At 35.2% G+C, this 21,223-nt stretch overlaps 1 protein-coding gene across 4 annotated transcripts in view; it reads right to left on the reverse strand.

Moving 5' to 3' along the window:
* Nucleotides 1-11,100: 11,100 nt before the first annotated feature.
* Nucleotides 11,101-21,223, reverse strand: part of PCDH9 (protocadherin 9) — a gene marked incomplete at both ends in the record, with an annotated part of 868,640 nt that continues 858,517 nt past the window's right edge. For all 4 annotated transcript variants that reach the window (XM_084235629.1, XM_084235627.1, XM_084235628.1 and 1 more), the window contains one exon: nt 11,101-11,474. In XM_084235629.1, coding sequence (XP_084091755.1) covers nt 11,101-11,474 — 374 coding nt within the window. The remainder of the gene's footprint in view (nt 11,475-21,223) is intronic.

The following is a 21,223-nucleotide window of genomic DNA, read 5'->3' on the forward strand; positions in this document are numbered from 1 at the left end:
AAAGGAAGTTAGTGGAGTTTCCTGCTCAGTGCATTTATCTCCATTGAACTAGGCTCTGAAGTGTTTGAATTTTGCAGGCTGAGCCATAGAATAGCTAGAGCATAACTATAAAATAAACCTGAAAGACCTGAAAGACATGGATTCAGAAAAGTTGAAGAATTTTAACAACAATGAAGGACAGGAAATAAAGCACACAGTTTCTGTCAATTGTGGTGCAAAGGTAAAGGAGTTCTTAACTGACAACCTCAATGCTCTGGAATCAGAGCAAGATCTTTTCTGAGAACAGAAAGCAGTTCATTCATGAAAATCTCCATAGTAATACTTAGTATGTTGGATTGGGACTAAGGAAAAACACATTTGTAAAATTCTATATTATTAATATATTTTCATTTTTTGTGACTGAAAGATTTTTCATGTTATTACTAGTAGTGCCACTAATAAATAATAATTATTAGATTAATAACAAGTATATTAAAGAGCACTTATGGTATTCCAGAGAACATATGATCTCTATAGATGAATGCCCCATTTAATCCTCACAATAAGCCTATGAAGTGAATATTACTGCCCCCATTTTACTTTATTAAAAATGATTGTGTCAGGCCTCCCTGGTGGTGCAAGGGGTTAAGATGCAACCTATGAAGCTGTCCACAGCAACTGAAGCGTGAGTTCAATCCCCAGACAGGGGAGCAACCCACATGGCACAGCAGACCTTTCCTGTGTCACCTACTGCTCCCCTTAGCAGTGCATTTCAGTCATTCTGCCTTTTCTGTTCCCCATTCTGTCTCTGGCGAATCCTCTTACTCCTGGCACCTCTGGCTGACACCCCATTTCTTGTATGCATAAATAAATAAATCTTTAAAAAAATATTGTGTCAATTATGTAAAATGCCAGGTTTTACACTGAAAAGTGAAAATTTCTCATTTTGATAAGGTTCAGGAACATTGTCTCCTTTAAATTTTTCTACCTAATTAGAATTTATAATTTATAAATTTATAATTTATAAATTTATAATTTATTAGAATTTATAATTTATAAATCTACTTATGTTCATTCCATTTTTAATTTTAAGAAATATTGAATTATTACATGGACCTTCACTGCCACTAAAATATTGTTGAAGGCACCAAGTGTGAACTAAATAGTTAAGAATTTCACTAGGCACCATCTAAGTTTTTATTAATTCATGAACCTCTAGACTGCATATACATGGCAATTGCTTCCTCCACAGTAGGTAGTTTAAATGCTCTCCCACTGGGAGATGTGGATTTGTGCTAGATGAACCTCTTTGCTTAGAGGTCTGAATTTATATAACTACTATCAAAATGACCATGTGGGTTATTAGTGATACATAATAACATGCCACAAAATATATAAATATATAACTATATCTATCAATCTATCTATATTCAAATGATAAAATTTGCTATAATTCTTAAGTTACTATTTCTAAAGGACACATAAGTGTTTTCTTTTTCAAGAAGTGTAATAATGTTGCTTTTCTCATGTTGACTACTGTAAGACCATAAAGAGGTATTCCTATGCACTGAATGTGCAATTATTTATATCAGACATAGGAAAAAAATATGTCAAGGCAAATAATTAAATCTCAAAATATAACAGATTGAATAGTTACTCAACACAAGTAGCTTAATAAGCAGTTTATTGAATAATATTGTAATATCAACAAATTGTTACTAATTTGAATATTGATAGCTAACATTTTCTGTCATTTCTTACCACACTATTAAAAAAAAAGTGCATTGTAATATTGCACATTACAGGCAGTTGACATTTACAATATATGGTTAGGTCAGCCATTCCTGAGGGAATGTGAAGGCTTATAAAGTACTACGACATGGAATAACGTAGCATTGTAAGTAATTTATTTCATATAAATAATCTGGGATTTTTCCTTGTCAAATTGATACTGTTGCATTTAGACAATAAGATAAACTATAGATGTAAAAACAGTGGATTAAAATTGGTGATGCAGTAAGAGAGGGCATTTATTTATGCTTTGAAGCTTAACATACAGCTTTCTCCATAATGCTCAGGGAGTCCATTTTCCTCTCCACGTGAGCACAGAGCTCCCCTTGATGTCAATGGAAGCTGCATTTCCGTGACAAGAAGAAAATAGGCTGCTAAAGTTAATTATCAGGCTGATTTTGGTCTCATTTTAATGCCCTGTTTATTGGCAATAGAAGCTTGATATGTGGTTCACTTTGCTCCTCACCTAATTTTCCAAAGTAGGAAACAGAAGGCAAGTGCTACATGTGAAAGGTGTGAGCTGTGAATAGATTCACCTAGGGCACGTAAAAGGAATTCAGCATTTTTATTTAGCAGCAGGAACTTTAGCTAGATATCCCAGTAATGCAGTTCAGGTTGTATTCACCCTAACTTGTGTGTCACTTTAAACTGTGTTATTTTGTCTCAAGGTTAAATACCACAAGTGCTACACATTTCATAAATAAAATATTTTATCCAACAAATAAATATGTCATCCATTGAGTAAGCCAGACTAAGTGGAAGAGAGATACTTGTTTCAGAACAAGTCAATAAATCATTTTATTGCTGCTGTTTAAAATATTCAGTCATATCAGGAGACTGGCATTGCCTCTTGTCCACTCTCGGGTCAGAGTGAATTTATTTAAACACCATGTTTCCTCATCTGTAAATAATGACAGGACTAACAAATACCTAAAAAAAAAAAGTGTGTAATAAAATTGAACAAGAGAGAACATGTAGATTCTTAGAACTTACTGAACACAAAGAAGGTGTTTTATAAGTGTAATTATAATTCTTAAGAAATAAGACAGCATTATTGTAGGATATGTATATGTTGTAGAAAAATAAAGGACAGCAAATATGTTTCCCCATATTTGAGTTGTAGTCTAACAATTGTACTGCTAGATTTCCCCAGAAAATTATACTCTGTCTCATATATGTCATGCCTCTTCATCAGTTACAGATGATCTCTAAATCCTGATGAAGGCCCCAGTATATCCCCCATTGCTACTTGGGATGATCACAAACATAGGTAAAAGAAACCCTAACTTTTAAAAAACTATTGTACTACAGTTGTTATGTTGTGAAGTTTAATTAAGGACCATCTAACCCATGTGCACTGGGCAGTAAAGATTTTAACAATCTTTTGTAAATTCTGCCAGTGATCCTTTAGATCCTGGACAGAATTTTATTAGGGCTGCTTTAAACAAGGGCATGCTGGAAGGAGAAGAGATTATTGAGACTGGATTTATTTGTTTTATAGGGATTATGGCCTTCTGGCTGCGACAGTCAAGGAAATTATTTCCTCCTTTTAAAATCCAGGCTTTGCACAGGGGAAGCAGTCCTTTCCATAGAGCACTAGATGGTTCAATTCAGAATTAAAAAAAAATATAATAATTTCAACAAAGGAATTAAGCCCACACCATAGAGAAAATGTAGCCTTTTTAACAAATGGTGCTGGAAGCAAGGATAGCCACATGCAAAAAAATAAAGACCCATATTTAATACCATACATGAAAATTCACTCAGAGTGGTTGAAAGAGTTGGACATAAGAGTCAAAATCATAAAGTACTTGAAAGAAAATATAGGTAACATATTACAGGACATCTACCACAAAGATGTATTTGGCTGTATAGAGCCCCAGCAGCAGGGGACACAAAAGCAAAAATAATAAATAGGACTATATCAAACTTAAAAGTTTCTGTACCTCAAAAGAGATCATCACAAAAACAAATAAGCAACCTACATAGACTAGAAAAAAATATTTGTATATTTTTTCTAGCAAGGGGTAAATCTCCATAATTTATGAAGTACTCACACAATCCAACAACAATAACAAAAAATGACCCAATTAAGAAATAAGCAAAGGACCACAACAGACACTTCTCTACAAAGTCATTGTAATGTCCTGTAGAGATATGAAAAAATGGTCAACATCACTTATTAGAAGAAAAATGCAAATTTACTACACTGAGATACCACCTCATCCCTGTGAGGATGGTCCATGTAAAAAAGAACGGCATTAACAAATATTTATGAGGTCACATTGAAAAAGAAATTCTCATCCACTTTGATGGGAATGCAAGCTGGTACAGTCCCTGTGGAAAACGGCTTGGAGATGTCTGAAGAAAATTGAAACGGAAACCCCATTTGACCCAGCAATACTGCTATTGAGCTTCTATGAAAAAAACATGAGGGGCCACCCTGATGGCACAAGGGGTTAAGACACAGCATTATGAAGCTGCCTGCAGCCACTGCAGCACCGAGTTTGATCCCCAGCCAGGAAGTTGACCCACATGGCTCAGGAGACTTCTCCTGACTCACCCTCTGCTCCCCTCCGCAGTGTATTTCAGTAGATCTGCCTGTTCCACCCCACCACTCTGTCTCTGTTGAATCATCTCACTATACTTCTGGCCTACCACCCAGTTCTTGCTTGCATAAATTAAAAAAAAATAGAATTAGAGAATTAGATGTTGATAGAGAATTCAATGATATGAGGACCCATCTAAAGGCTGTCATTGTGATATTTTCCAAAGGTTAGAATTTGTAAACAAGATAATTTAAGTGATGTATAGGGCCTCCGTGGTGGCGCAAGAGGTTAAGACACAACCTATGAAGCTATACACAGCCTCTGCAGCACAAGTTCGATCCCCAGCCAGGGAGAAACCCACATGGTGCAGCAGACCTCTCCTGACTACCCCGCTGCTCCCCTCAGCAGTGTATTTCACTCAGTCTGCCTGTTCTGCTCCCCACTCTGTCTCTGGTGAATCCTCTCATACCCGCCCCACCTCTGGCCTGTACCCCAGCTCTTGTATGCATAAATAATCTTAAAAAAAGGTAATTTAAGTGATGTATAATTTATCATTTTAAAAATATTGCAACTAGGGCCTCCCCGGAGGCACAGCGGTTGAGCGCTGGGTTGCAAAGCTGCCCGTAGCCTCTGCAGCGCCGGTTCGATCCCCGGCCACCTGGCGAGGGTCCCACATGGCGTGCAGACCTCACCTGCCGCCCGCTGCTCCCCTCAGCACTGTACTTCGGTCCTTCTACCTGTTCTCCTCTCCGCTCTGGCTCTGGTGAATTCTCTCACCCTCCCGCGCTTCTGCTGTACCCAGTACTTGTATAAATAAATAAATAATGAAAAATCTAAAAAAAAAAAAGTATTATAACTAAAGTTATAACTAAAGTGAAAAATATACATATAACATGATATCAGTTATATAATGTGATATGTGATTTACACAAACTACTACTTAAAGAAATGGTAAATTTTAAAAAGCGAGTTCCTTTTAAATGTTATTTGTAATGGCTCATTTGTTTTCAGGCTTTGGAGTCCATCCACTGGAATTTAAAACTTATTTTACAGTTAAATGGAGGGCTTACAGATGTAGTTTACTTACGTTTGTTCATTTTTCTTTGGCCTCCAGTAAAGTCAGTTTATGGACTGTTACTGAACAGTATGCAGAATTGGCAAGATAAATTTATAAATATGTGTGTGTGTGTGTGTGTCTGTGTATAACAAAAGACACAATATTCCCTTTGCCTCAATTGTGTCATTTGTTTATTTTTTTTATTCTGTTCTTATTATTTTTCTGTACCTGTGGATTTTATTAAAAAAAAAAAAACTTGTTTGTGGCAGAAATAAATGTGGCTTAAAATTGATAGTTTCTGTCACATATTACCCTTTTCCATAAGGCCAATGGTCACAAATGATATCTCCTTGATGAAGATGTCCAATGGGGGGTGTAGATTAGGTACAGTGAATGCAACAGAATGTGAGGGAGGTATGAGTGAGAACCTCAAATTGTTAAGTGTTAGGAAAGAAACACTAAGAAGATCTGAGAAGGAATGGTCAGTGAGGTAGTAGGAAATCAAAAGATTGTGTTTCCAGGAAGGCTGGAGAAGAGAATATTTCTAGGAGAAGGGAATGTTCAGCTGTCAATCTGTAAGTAAGATGCTGATACCCCTCTGCCAAGGCCAAATGGTCAGTAATATGACATAAAATATATTTGGGTGTGTATACATTTAATGGTGAATAAATTTAACATTACCTTAATTCTTTCAATATTTTTTTCCTGCAATGCAGCAACAGCACTTCACATATAAAATAATTTGATTCACACCACTTATGTGAAGTCAATTAAATGATAATAAATGTCACCAAATATAAAGAGTAATTTTACTCAAAATCACCTAATATATTACAGGGAGTATTGATTATGTTAGAGTTTCAAGGCAAAGATTTTCATTATTTTTATTATTATTGGTATCATTATCCAGGATTATGTGAATGATGATAAAATGAATGATGAACTTGGAGGTGAAAAAAATCTTGTATTAGAATAAAAGAGTTTACAAGGGCCTCCCTAGTGGTTACAAGGGGTTAAGCACAGCACTATGAAGCTATCCAAAACTACTGCAGCACAAGTTCAATCCCTGGCCAGGGAGCTACCCACATGGAAAAACAGACCTCTCTTGTTTTGCCTGCTGCGCCTCTCAGCAGTGTACCTGTCACTCTGCCTGTTCTGTTCCTCACTCTGTTGCTGGTGAATCCTCTCACTCCCCCCACTTCCCCCCCACAGTACCTGTGGCCTACACCTTAGCTCTTGTATGCGTAAATACATAAATCTTAAAAAAAAAAAGTGTTTACAAACACAATGTAATACCTGGTGATTATAGTTAATAACACTGAATTATATATTTGAAGGTTTCTAAGAGAGTTTATCTTAAACATACTCATTATAAGAACAAAATTTAACTGTGTAGTAATGGATACTAGCTAGACTGTGATGATCGTACCACCATATATATGAATTCAATCACCTTGCTGACATGAACATACTATTATATGTCAATTATATCTCAATAAATTTTTTGAAAGACTCACAAAGATCCATAAAAAGCAGAGTTTGAATTTAAATAGAACTACAATATTGATTGAAAAGCACTGTAGCTGAATACATATGCAAATATGTGGACTTTGTAATATGGCATTGAGTAAGGACAATAAATAATTTTGTTGTAGATTTTAATAGGAAAAAAACCATAGGACTTAAAAAATTTAGGGATTAAAAATATAAGTATTTAAAAAAGATTTTTTTCCTATAAAGTTTCAAGAAAGATGTAGTATTAGGGTAACAAAATATGGAGAGATCCCATTACAATGTGGCACACTAAGAATTCTAAGACATAAGAAAATAAAACGCATGTATACAATATAAAATGGAGCCTTCTTTTAACTTGTTAAACAAAACAGATGTTATCAAGGTAATAGAAAATATCTTTGGAATAACCATTAATTTATAATTTGAACTAAATGTGAATGAAATGTCATTAGTATAGTAATACTTAGTAGTGTATAACTTATAAACAATTTTTAGTACTGACTACTTTCAAATATTTTTACAGTGAGCGGCCTAATAGATATCTATTAAAGTTTAGATTGGTAGTTGTGAAAGGGGAAGGACAGTATGTAGGGAATTTACTATGTGATTTCTGTGCATTCAAGAACATTGAAAGAATTTGAAAGCAATTTTTCTCAAAAGAACCAAGGAAGGAGCTTCCTTTTGGGAGAGGAGATCAGCTCTTTTTAAAACAAAGCAGGACAATGAAGCATTTTTAGATTGGCAAGATCACTCCTTTCATGGTTTGGTTTGCCCTCTTACAAAGTAGCACCCTGGCATCTACATTAGAATTGAAACTGACAAGGCATTCCTTTCATCCCTGGCTGCCAAAACTTCTCACTAATAATAATTAGCCATTCCTGGCTTCTATCCAAGAGAGTTTAATAAATACTAGAATCATTTCTGGGCCTCAGCTGCATGTCTAACATTAGCTAAGGAATGATGGGGGGCAGGGATCACCAGTCTGTGCTGAATGAGATTTGCTGAATAGCATCATTGCAACAAAATGACTACCCAGTTGACTTTTAGCGAATGACTGTTTTTAAAATATGCATTTTATATGAGAGCATCTATAGAAAATTTCATAAAAATTGGTCATATTTGGCTTTTTAAAGTTTATTTCTATACTTGCCTTAGAAAACTAGTGCATACAACATGATAATATTTGATACACTGTAAAATTATTTTATAAGATTCATATAGTTGTAAATGACTTTGATTTCCAGGTAAATGCTGATTCACAATATTCAATGTCTATACAATAAAACAATTTGGATGATATCTAAGGAACATTCATTATGAATTTATTATTTTATTTACCTGATGAGTAATCTCCTCAGTTTGACTTGTGATGGTATCAATCTTAAAATTTCATAGAGCATGTAACTGAATGCCTTGATAAGAAAATAAATTACTGTATTTATTAGAAGAAATATGGTGGAGATAGGTAATCTCTTTTCCAGACTTATGGTTTGTTATTGTAAGGAAGACATTTCTCTTGCAGTTTATGAGAAAGTAAATTAATTTAGTTTCTCTTACCCTTTAATCTTTAAGATAGAGGGGGATGACATCTGATTGGTAAAAAAATAGAAAAAGAACTTTTCAGGCATGGATAATCTTTTAGTTTTTCTAGAAGATCTGCTTTCAGGAATCATTTATTCTGGGACAGGCTCCGCCCCAGTGATGGCTAGGGGAGGAAGTGTGCCTGAGATAAGTGAACAAATCTGAATTATTCAGTGATAAAAGTTGGATTTTTCACGCCAGTCACTGACTCAAGCAATAATCTCTACCTCCATGTCTGAAAGTTATTTCCTAATTCTTTGAAAATCTCTTGAGTCAGGCCTAATTATCTACCCTAAAACCCTAGCAGAAATGAACACTGATCCAGTTGTTCTATAGTGAATATAAACACATGGTTTCTATGTGAATTTGTCTTATTATCCTTGACAAATTTCTGAGCATATTCCTAATTTGAAAGAAATATAGATGAAGTGTTGGCTCTTGTTTCAAGATCTTAATCCCAGAATAGTCCTCTTCTGTTTCACATATAAAATATGTGAGTTTGTTTCATGAAATTTTATTAAAGGGACTGAGAGTCAAGGAGATAACCTCACCAAGTAACTAGCACTACCTGTTTCTGGCTTGGGACTTCATTTTGATGAAACTTGCATGAATCTTGACTAGGAAGTCAAAGTTTTCTCCATGAATTTTCCTAAAAAATGACTTCCTAGGCCATCAGCGGAATTTAACTCTCAGAACTATTTTCATAACATAGGTATTAGACTCCTAACAAATCTTCCTTGATTTCTAATTAAAATTTGTTTTATCAACATAAATTTATCCATTAATTAAAGTAGGAATTATCACTTTGGATGTTAACCAAGAATTAACACACTACAATCAGGAATTCAGAACATTTATTGCAAGAGCTGAATAATTGTAAATAACGTAGAACTGGCAAAGCAGTAACAAGGATAATTGTTTAGATATTTATTCTGTCAAAGTCATCAAACACCCCTCACAAACCGACAAAAATGTACTGCAATAAGCAATGCACCCCTACCCATTATTTTCCATTATACTGTGGAAAAATGTGAATTGCTATTTACAAAGTAATTTTATTTTTGGTAAGAACAAATTACTATCAGATTAGCAAACCTTTTTTATATTTTTATTGTATTTTTAACTTTTAAACTGATGTTGAACTGTGGCATTAAGATAACTTTCACTTCTTTCAATAAAGACATTTTGTTGCATGCTATTTATTTGTTTAATCATCTGTCATGCCTTAACAAAAACCTCCTAAGAATGTTCAAATTTGGATTTGTTTTGCACGTGCAACTGAGATCTTATTAACATTAGCTGTCACTCTGTTGGTTTGACCCAAGTGACGAGATGCTGGTACCTGCCAGGCATTGACCAACTATGATAACAAACAGTTAAACAGCAATAATTAGAGATTTATCCCTTTATTTCCCCCAACTAGCCTACCTGGAGAATGTTCTGTTACATCATGAAGGCACAACACATTAAATATTTTGTGGCTATGGTCTAACACTTGTGTTACAACAACATTATTGTATATGAGGATCAACACAAACTGTCATTTCAACAAAGTTGTAGACACACATTTGCCCAATTGAAACTATTTTTGAATGGTGATTTTTTCAATATATGCTAATTTTGATACATTAGTTTTGCATGAGTGACAAGTACAGGATATTATATCACTTTCTGAAGGATAACACATTCCCATTTCTCTCTCACTTAATGCTACTAATTAAGTGATTTTGCTTTTGCCTACTTTGAAAATAAGGATGTCAAGAAAATCGGTTCTGAATTTCCAAGCTTTTGCAGAAGTCTTTTTTTATATAAAGTTTTTACTTTTTTATATATTTTTTTTTACAGAATTCAAGCATCATAAGCTACCATAAAAGAAGCAAAATTCCAGAACCTTTTTTTAAACACAAGTGTTTGAGATCCTTTTACCAATGTGTGTCAAGACAGACTATAACGCAGAAACACCTCACTAAAAGAAACAAAAATAACAACAAAGAAGCAAAGTAAGTAAAAAGGAAAGAAGCAACCATAAAACACAGAATTATGTTACAACATTTTTTAGGTGAAAGCTATAAGTACACAAAAGTTGTTAATAATAACTTGCTTCTATTTACAAATACTTTAACACTGATTGACTTACAAGTGTCCACTAATGTTGTTAACAGCACGATAGTTTTAATGCTTATCTTTTTAAATTTCATTTGAATTATAATGTCAAGTATAGCAGTCCCAGCACAAATCAATGACAAAAAGAGCACAATTTTCTAACTGGATATGTTTGTCAATCACTCTAATCCATGGAACTTTCTTACTCTCCAAATGCATATTCTATTGTTTATAGCAGCAGTCCAGGGTCAAAATAAAATGCAATTTTTAAAAAAAGGATATTTGCACAATGGAGAGATCTCTAAAGAGTTTAATCAATTCTAGTAAACAAGATCACATGGCTAGTAGAACTATCTTCTCTCTTATGTTGTAAAATATTATATCCTCCATGGTGCTAACAGAAAGTTATGGATATCCCTGCTATAAAGGGCATAGTTGTAGAGATCTATTGAATACATAAAGCTCTGACACACACAGTATTAGCATGTCTATTTAGATTAAAGTTATTAGGTCCCATATAGCCTTTTAGAGTTGGTGCTCCTTTGGACTCTCAATAGCACCTCCTGCTTGCTTATAAGACTTCAGATTTGCCAGAGGGATGTCTGTCATGTGGCTGCCATTGTTGAAATGGCCTTCACTGGAGCCATACTGCTTACGGTCATTGAACTGGTTCCTGTTGCTGTCTTCTTTCCACGCTCTGGTCAGGGTGTGCCCATTCACAAGCTTGTCCTTCTTGACCCATTCTTTCTGGGGTGCAAAGGTCGAGAGAGGAGATTTAGGGTGTTGATATGGACCCAAACCAGGAGGCATCCAGCAATTATCAGAATGACCCAAAACTAAGCACTCTTGGGTACACATCTCTGTAGCTTCAGCTAATCCTCGGGGGCCCAGAGGCCCATCTACAGATAACAAGAGACAGAGAAAATAAGAAAAGAAAGTGGTTAGAATTGTCATTTAAAATTATCTCCTAGAGAAAAGTGCATTAGTGATCTCATTTTCTCATTAAAAGCATGTTAAGTAACTCAAAGATATTCTTTCTGTTCTTTTTCAGAGTGACACAGACGAATTACAGTACTTGTTGCAGAGGTAAGGGTTATCTATTTTCTTCCATAAACCTTCATTCCTCCAGAAAAATAGGTAAATAGATAATCAGATACATACATAGAAAGGCATTTATGGGTCAATAGGTGTACCATAATTTATCATTTTTGATCAACCCTTCCTGTGTATTATTATTTTTTTTCTAGAGGCATGTCTTATTTATTTATTTATTTATTTATTTATTTATTTATTATTTGTTTGTTTGTTTGGTTTATACATGCACTGGGTACAGTCAGAAGCGCGGGAGGGTGAGAGAATTCACCAGAGCCAGAGCAGGGAGCAGAGCAGGCAGAAGGACCGAAGTACACTGCTGAGGGGAGCAGCGGGCGGCAGGAGAGGTCTGCACACCATGTGGGACCCTCCTCCGGTGGCCGGGGAGCAGCCGGGGATCGAACCGGCGCCGCAGAGGCCGCAGGTAGCTTCGCAACCCAGCGCTCAACCGCTGCGCCACCGGGGAGGCCCTCCTGTGTATTATTTTTAATATTTGTTTTAATTTACCATTTAAAATTTCATATTTATGGGAGATTATAATATAAAACATGTACGTGCAATGCTGAAGAATATGTAAACACCATGAAAATAAAATAGGAAAGTGCTATTTTAAAATACCATTAAAATACTCTAAATGGTTAAATAAAACATTAGTTTTCCATAAAATACTTTATTTGTATAAACAAAATCACATGGAAATAATTTTGCAACATTTAAAAATTAATAATTTTAAAGAATATTTAGCAGGTTAGTAAAGGCATTCTTGTTCTTTAAGCACCTTGAAAACTCAATGAATAAGGGAGCCATTTACATTTAATGACAGAATTGGATTCCAACCGAGCTCAACTTATTTTCCTAATATCTAAGTACATAAAGTCAAAGCAAAGTTGCAAATTGGATGGCATGGGGTCTTAAGGGTGGGGAGTCACCACAGACAGATCTCCCTCCCAACTCCCCTTACTGGCAGTGAATTGAAAACATAAACCTTAACCAAAACTTCAAAAGTAGACTCTTTTCTGTTAGTGTAAAGAGTAAGTCAGTCCTTTACTGAAAACAACAATAGTCAAATGGTTAAGGAAAAACTTGTTTTTCTGTTGCTTCCCCTCCCCCCTTGATTAAACAGTCAAGTGATAAGTGATAGCTTGGAAATTAGGAATTGATTTTACGAAGGAGGTTAAGTGGATAGGCAAGACTGCCTGAGGTATAAAGCGTTTTCAAAAGCAGAGTCATCAGAATAAAAATGTACAAGAAAATGAAGAAAACACACCTGAAAGTATGCTAAGTCAACAATTAAAATAATTAAAAACTCGAATGCAGGTCTTCACTAAAACCCAAGTTAGCACTGATGACCTTTTTAAGAATCCAGTTTTGTTAGGGAGTTATATTATTTATTTTAATAATATTCTACTTAATTTCTTGCTTGGGAAAAATGCCTGCTTAAATAGGCAACAGTTGTTGGCAAATAGCTGATACAACAAAACATAAAAATTATAATGGACACTGTTGATGTGATAAAAATGTGGCTAAAATGTATTACTTCATACAAACTTAAAATTTTAGTTATTTTCAAAATCTAAAATAACCTCAAAATTCCTTCCTATCTAATCACCTCAAAAATAGTTTCATTTTGTTTAAATACACTTTCATTAATTAAAATTACTTCTCTTGGACCTCCCTGGTGGTGCAAGGGGTTAAGCATAACACTATGAAGCAAGCCATAGCCTCTGCAGCAAGAGTTCGATCCCCACCCTGCCAGAGAGCAACCCATATAGCACAACAGACCCCTCCTGGCTGACCTGCTGCTCCCCTCAGCAGTGTACTCCAGTCAGTCTGCCTGTTCTGTGCCCCACTCTGTCTCTGGTGAATCCTGTCATGCACCCCCCATCTCTGGCCTGTACCCCAGCTCTTATATGAATAAATAAATAAATCTTTAAAAAAATAAAATTACTTCTCTCACAAACTTCCAACGATTGCTTACTTCCTAGGTTATTTAAAGTTCTCTATGAGCCTTTCTTGGTCCTTCATGTTCTGCCCATATTTTAAAAGTTCAAACAAATTTCTCCTTTTTAGATTCTCACTGGTGTGCTTGTGTCCCCAGAGCTAATACATTTTACTGAAACAAATGCATGATCACAGGCTTAGCAGACACTTTTTGCCTGACTTGTTGTCATCTAATTGCTGACACTGAATTGTCAGTGTGTGTCCCACATAGCACAGCAGGCTTCCAAAACTACACAAAATCTTGTCTTGTGCAGTTTGAAGATTTTCATAAATAAATCTTTCTTTATTGATGAATAACCAATTTACTAATTGAGGTCCCTCATCTCTTGTTTTAATACCACTTTTACCTTTTGGGTATTGGGGGAAGTTCTATACCTTCAGGAGTCTAAGATTTTTACTTCTATTTCTTCCCACCTGGGCTGAAAATCTATTGATGAAAAAAAGATGGGTTCAGTTTGTGACTCCTCAGCTCACGAATAGCGATGATCTAGGAACAATGTTAATTGACAATTTAATTGTCAATTAAAATTTTATGAGGTTGAAAATGTTTTGGTAAATTTTTAAAGATATCCTCTGCCTAAAGACAGACCTTAAGTAATATAATAGAAGATTATATGCTGATTTCAGACACATCAGACCAAAATCTTCCTCAAGAATAAATCTCTTAAACAAGCAGTACATGTCAGTTAATAAATGAATGAACCTCTCTGTTAAATATATTTAATCCTTTCTAAATATCAATGGAGATAAAGTAGTTAATTACAAGAGGTCTATAAACCAAGCCTTAACCTTTACTTTTCCAGAACCATTAAGAAGTTATTTTTTGTTTTTAAAGATTTTATTTTACTTATTTATGCATAGAAGAAATGGGTGTAGGCCAGAGGTGCAGGTGGTGAGAGGATTCACCAGAGACAGAGTGGGGAGCAGAACAGGCAGATCTACTGAAATACATATCTGAGGGGAGCAGTGAGCACCTCAGGAGGGGTCTGCTGCACCATATGTGGGTTAGCTACCTGGCTGGGGATCAAACTCATGCTGTCAAGGTGAATGCACTGAGACTTAACTGCTAGGCCAAAGGAGGCCCAAGAAGTTTTACTTTCATTGTTAACTTCTCCAAAGGGGAAAAAATATCAGCTACTTCAGAAATATCAATAGAATTAGATATTGGGCCTCCCCTGGTGGCGCAGCGGTTGAGCGCTGGGCTGCGAAGCTGCCCGCAGCCTCTGCAGCGCCAGTTCGATCCCCAGCAGCTGGCGAAGGTCCCACATGGCGGGCAGACCTCTCCTGTCTCACCCACTGCTCCCCTCAGCAGTGTATTTCTCAGTCTGCCTGTTCCGTTCCCTGCTCTGGCTCTGGTGAATTCTCTCACCCTCCCGCGCTTCTGACTGTACCCAGTGCTTGTATAAATAAATAAATAAATCTTTAAAAAAAAAAATTAGATATTGACTGAATATATCATAAAAGGGAAAATATACAAGATTATTTTTTAAATAGCCTTCTTTATCCAACATACATTGCCACCCTTTTATAATAAGAAATATAACCTAAATATTGAGAACAATGTGTTTTTGTGTATATGAAATATATGTGGTCCTCAAGTCTTCAACATTGAATGATACATTTTTTTAAAGAACTGATCACACTTATTTATTCCATAAATATTTACTGGACCTGTACTATATGCCGACACTGTGACAGGCACCAGGAACACAGCAATGAACCAAGTAGTTGTCAACTCTATTCACATGGAACTTTCAGTCTATCCTGAGAAACAAATAATTGCCTTAAAAACAGTGAACCCAGAGGACAGAAAAAGGAGGAGGTATTATTGGCAAAGAGAAGGAGGTTTAAGTTCTTACACATTATTGACAATTTTAAACATTTATAGTTAAAATTTGTAATTTTATACAAAATCTTTAACTTGCCACTAAATAATGCTAATGAGTTTCTTGCCACTAAATAATACTAATTTCTTTTTGAGAATTGTGGTTCCTATAATTAATTTCTTCAAATAAATTTCAAAGTGTTGATAAAGTTTGAAAATACATTTATATAAGTTGTGTAGTTTCTAGATGAGTTATTTTTTTAGGTATTGTATAAGATTTAAATATGGAACACAATGGCACCAGATGTTTTTCTTGCTTACAACTCCAAAGCAGAAATGGCCATTAGGTAAGGCACACAGAGGACTGAACAGGGTAACAGCAAGATGGAAATTATAGGGTGCAGTTCATGTTTGGTGAGTGGTTATGATTTAGGTAAATTTCCAGGACTCTAGTCTAATTGACTCATTGGAATAATCTCTCAGGCTTCAGGGCATGGGGTTTGTCCCAAATTATGTGGTAGCCAAGTCTTTGGACAATGAGGTCATCTGTATAATGACCCAGTAATGTAAGAACCCCAAGAAGTGGTAGAGTGTGCTGTTTGACAAGGGAAACTGACCAGCCACTATCCAAAGCCTTAAAGACAGTATATTCACATGTTGATTCTCTATTATGCACACCTGAAACTTGTATGATGTTATAATGCAATGTTACTTCAATAACAAACAAATCAAAAAGCTACTTTATACCAATTTGCTTATAGACTGACAATGTGTGCTGTGTTGTTGGAAAACATACTATACAAATTTTTATTTGGGAATGTGACATTAAATTAAAAATGTACTTTTATGTGGGCCTATATATGTAATTCCCAGTAGTTGTCCTGATAGTAGAAGGAAACACACATACACACACACACACACACATTTTATTTGGGGGAAAAACAATGCTTTCAAGATCTTGTTGATACAATGTGTCATGTTTGTTAAGAAAAAGAAAAATTAATTTGATGAGAGCTATTAAAATGAAAATAGTCATTTCACTGGTTTCCTAAGATAATCCCTCTCCTTTTCTATAAAATATATAGCATTTAAAACTTTGGGAAAATTTTGTTAACACTGTAAAAAGTAGATTGTAAGGGGCAGGAATGGGCACAATGAAGGTTTTCTATGACCTGAGCAGACCGGGCAAAGGAGGAGAGAGTCCTGGAGCCCTCAGTGGCTTTTCAGGCTTTTATTGGGATTTGCCAGGTACATGACAGGTAGGGGTGCTGGGGGGACTCCTGGCCCCCAGCCAGTCTTCGCTCTGGGCTCTCTGGTGCCTTGTTCTCCACTCCTCGTGGTTCTCCTCCTGCTTCTCTGCTTCTCTTAGCTTCTGCGGGTGTCCCCGTGACACCGCCCTTATAAGCCCTGTCTTAGTCCAGGTGAATCCCATCTACATATGCCCACACCCTACTCCAGGTGCCTGCCATCAGGCATGCATTCAGGACTGCAGGGTTCTGTCATCTATCCTAATGGCGGGAGGGCAGAAAAGCCTGATACTTTTTACCTTATCCTACATAGATGCACACAGTATTTTTTTATCTTTGACATGTAATCATTTTTAATGCTACTACTATCAATAATTATCTTACTTGGTGAATAGTTATACTATTTACCGTACATAAATTCCCTTTAGAAGATTTTTTTGAATATCTAACATTCTGATACATGTATCAGATACGGTGCTGGATTTTTAATGTCTTGAGATTTTACATGTATGTGAATGTGTGCTTGTCTTTCCTCTGTCCCATAATACCTGTTTAGAATTCAGATCAGGATTCTAAACTGTTTATTAATACTATAATTTCATAATCATCACAATATATTTAAATTCTTTTAAAAATAATAATCAAAATCTCCTACCATGATTTTTTGCACACTAAAATATTTATTGATTTTCTTAAAAACAAAAAAATATTTGTTTCCTTTCACAAGCTGAGTTTGGTTATTGCTCCTGGGTTTTGTTTTGTGTGAAGACATAAGTACCGATAAAACTATAAAAGCCATCTGTCTTTGCATTCAAATGTTGAAAGCACAAACAGAAAGCTTCTTGAAAGTTGTCTTCGTTAATATTTATATCAGGTGTCGATATATTTGCCTCTCCATCTTTGCACAACTCATCTTATCACTCAGAACCAAACAAAATACTTTTCCTATGGCTTAAGCATCAACAGCTGTCAGAGAGCTGCTTGAATTGCTGACTTTTAAAAATGCAGGTTTAATATGTGAAACAATCCAAGTTAATGGATCTCCAGCTGTACTGAACAGGTAGGGTACTTGTGTGAGCCTTGATCTCATTTTATTAGCTCCAGAAACAGAAGTGTTAACTTCATTGATACACTCACTGCTGTTATTAACAAGTGGCTCTGGCCTTTGACCACCTGCTTTTCAACCTGATCACTTGCAACTCTAATTCCAAAACTAAAAACTGATATTAAGAAAAGAGAAAAATGTCCCAGGACCTCTTCTATTCCTTGGTAAGTTACATACTGTATGAAATTTAGCCTTTGATGAGAATGGATTTTCCTTAGAATTTTTACTGTTGGGAAAAATAAGACTAAACAGACTGCCAAGATTGAGTCATAAAATAGATAAGTTGTTTTTATTTTTTAAATCAAACTCATCACATCTCCATTTTTCATTTTGTTCATTTTTATTATAGGAAAATATTACTTGTCTGAAAAACAAGTCTGATTGTCATTTATAATGTTCTTTTTGTGATACGAAGATTTATCACAATTTTTATGCAAACATTTATTCTAAAGTTCCAATTTTGCTGTATTTCCCCAAGATTTCACATTAGCAAGAGTGCAAAAAGTTGTGCACCACTAAATACCTTAAAGTGATAGATGCATCCACCAATTTGGATTTGCTGAAGCAGTTCCTTTGATATATGATGTACTTATAAAGTCTTTACTCTTACATAAGCCTTTATCCTGTGATTTTGCTTTGCAATTGCTGCTATAAATGAACCAAGAAAAATTTTAATTTTTATATTTGCTCCTTGCTCCAATCAATCTTTCAATATTAATATTTCCAGGAAACAAATATTCTCACCCACTACATTTTAAGTTAATTTTAGCATGTCTAGGAGACCAATACAAAAATAAATTAGTATCCCGACTAGCTCATTTTCATCCTCTGTTTATTTCTATTCTTTTATTTTCTGAGATAAGGTGGCTCAGCATAACAATTTCTTATCATTTTTGTGGATTGCCTTGAATGGAAAGCTAAAGCTAAATGTTTATGTTATCTGGAGGGGCATGGAAAAAAAAGGCAAGCTCACTTCATAAACAGACTTAATAAAGCCATGGTTCTGTCATCATTTTCTATATTTATTGAAACAGTTGTTGTTTACAAATAGATTATTTTGCTTCCAACCTAAATATGATAATAATTATTTTCAAAGAGTTGGTAGAACAGACAGAGGAAATTATTCAACATTGCCCACATTATCTTTTGATACTTCATTTCTATTTGGGCTCACATTATATTGTGTCTAATCAATAGTTTAAAATCAATGCCACATAGTAATAAATATTAGGTATCACTCTGCTCTTAACATATTGAAAAACAATCAAAGAGTGTTAAATCTTGCTGCCATTATAACTCAGATTTTTGTATGAAATGGGATACTAGCATAGTTATATAGACAGTCTAAAGCCAAAAAATCAATTTGGCAGATTTGAATATAATGTATAATAGCATATATAATATTCTCATATGCTATGCATATGGGAAAATATTTTGTCATTGATTTATTCATTCATTTAATTACTTTATTTGATTTCATGTTAGGTTCAGAGAGTTGTAATCCAGAAATCTCCATTCACATGATCATCATTAACTAGGGTAGATAAATACATTTGAGGGCCTGCTTGGTGGTGCAGGGGTTAAATCTCAGCTCTATCACAGCTGTGCCCCCAGTTCTATCCCTGATCAGGGAGCTGACCCACATGGCACAGCAGACCTCTCCTGTCTTGCTGCTGCTCCCCTCAGCAGTGTATTTCATTAGATCCACCTGCTCTGCTCCCCACTGTCTCTGGTGAATCCTCTCACCCCCTGCACCCACAACTCTGGCCTACACCCCAGTTCTTCTATGCATAAATAAATAAATCTTTAAAAAATAAATACATGCATTTAAGTTCCAGTAAAATAATGAATTAGGATGGACTTTGTGAAAGTAATCTGAGATCCTCTAACTCCTTGCTCATCCATAAATTGAGAGTAAATGTAGATTTTGATACATGACCTTTATTATTCTTTTCTTTAGTGTTTTTTCATGGATAATCATACTCCTCATGTTATTTTTATTTTTACTAACATGAAGCCCAAGACAAGGTAAAGAAATTATAGATGAATTGTGCCTGTAGATTACTGTTACTTAGGTCACATTTAGATTTTGGAATGTGAGCCTTTATTTGGGCCAAATATTTATATTTCTAAATCTTAAATACCTAATGCTTTAAGCAGAGTTTTAGCTTATAGCTCAAATTTAAATACACCATTATCAATTTGTCTATAATCACCTTGAGAAAGAAGCGTGTGCACACGTGCATGTACACACACACACACATACACACACACTCACCCAGCAGGTTTTGACAAAACCTTTGGTTAACAAGTAAACAAGGATTAAATGTTTTACATGTTCCTCATACAGATTTTTTTCCCTTGGTCACAGATGAAAAGTCAACATTTGCAGATGGAGACAGTCCAAATACAATAACACATGGCCAGCCCAAGCAGCAGATTCTTTGCCGGGGAGGATATTGCTATTTGGACAGACTTTATAGCTCACAGAAAATGAAGAGCACTTCCTTATAAATCTTAGCTTTCTTCTGCATGTCATGAATATCAGCTGCCTTTTCCTCATCTGCTAAAGCTAATTGATGACAATAAAATTTTGATAATTTATTTAAAAACCATTAATGGTTTACATTGCAATTTTAATGACAATAGTGGAATGAAATAGACTTTCATTGATTATTAAATTAACCTGCAGATTTTGACCAAATTACTTGTTGCAAAATATATTATTGTAGATCACATTTACTTTCTTCTATAGGTTGCCATTTCTTTTAATCATATTTTATGACTTTCATTTTAAAAACTCATTTGTATACTGCTATTTCCTAAATTAGTTTCCATTTCTTGCAGTTTGCATTGTTTTTCACAAAATGTGGTAGGCCCTCCCCTGGTGGCACAGCGGTTGAGCACTAGGCTACGAGGCTGCCCGCAGCTTCTGCAGCACCAGTTCATTCCCCAGCCACCGGCAAGAGTCCCACCAAAAAAAAAAAAAAAAAAAAAAAAAAAAACCACAAAAACACAAAATGTGGTAAATCCTATTTCATGTACAACAAAGTTTAAAGAACCAATCAAAGACTTCAAGAAATGAATTATTTACAGATTAATTTCAGACGGAGATCCAAGTTAAAAATAAAAAGTGACTTAAACTATCTTTTGTCCCCTTAAAAACTCTCAATTGCTTCTCTGAAACCTGGCAAGTAGTACACAAATTGGTGAAGGAATTTGCCTTTACACACTGTTCACTCTTCCCCATATTTCAGGAATATTTACTTGGAACAAGGGAAAAAAACTATTTTCATTTGCCCGGTGCTCTCTGTCAATTGTGGCCTGGCACACTTACATCTGTAGCCTTAGTGTTCTCCTAGCTTCTGGACTATATAT

The sequence above is a fragment of the Talpa europaea genome (genome assembly GCF_964194135.1).
Source record: "Talpa europaea genome assembly, chromosome: 6".
NCBI classification, from domain to species: Eukaryota; Metazoa; Chordata; class Mammalia; order Eulipotyphla; family Talpidae; genus Talpa; species Talpa europaea.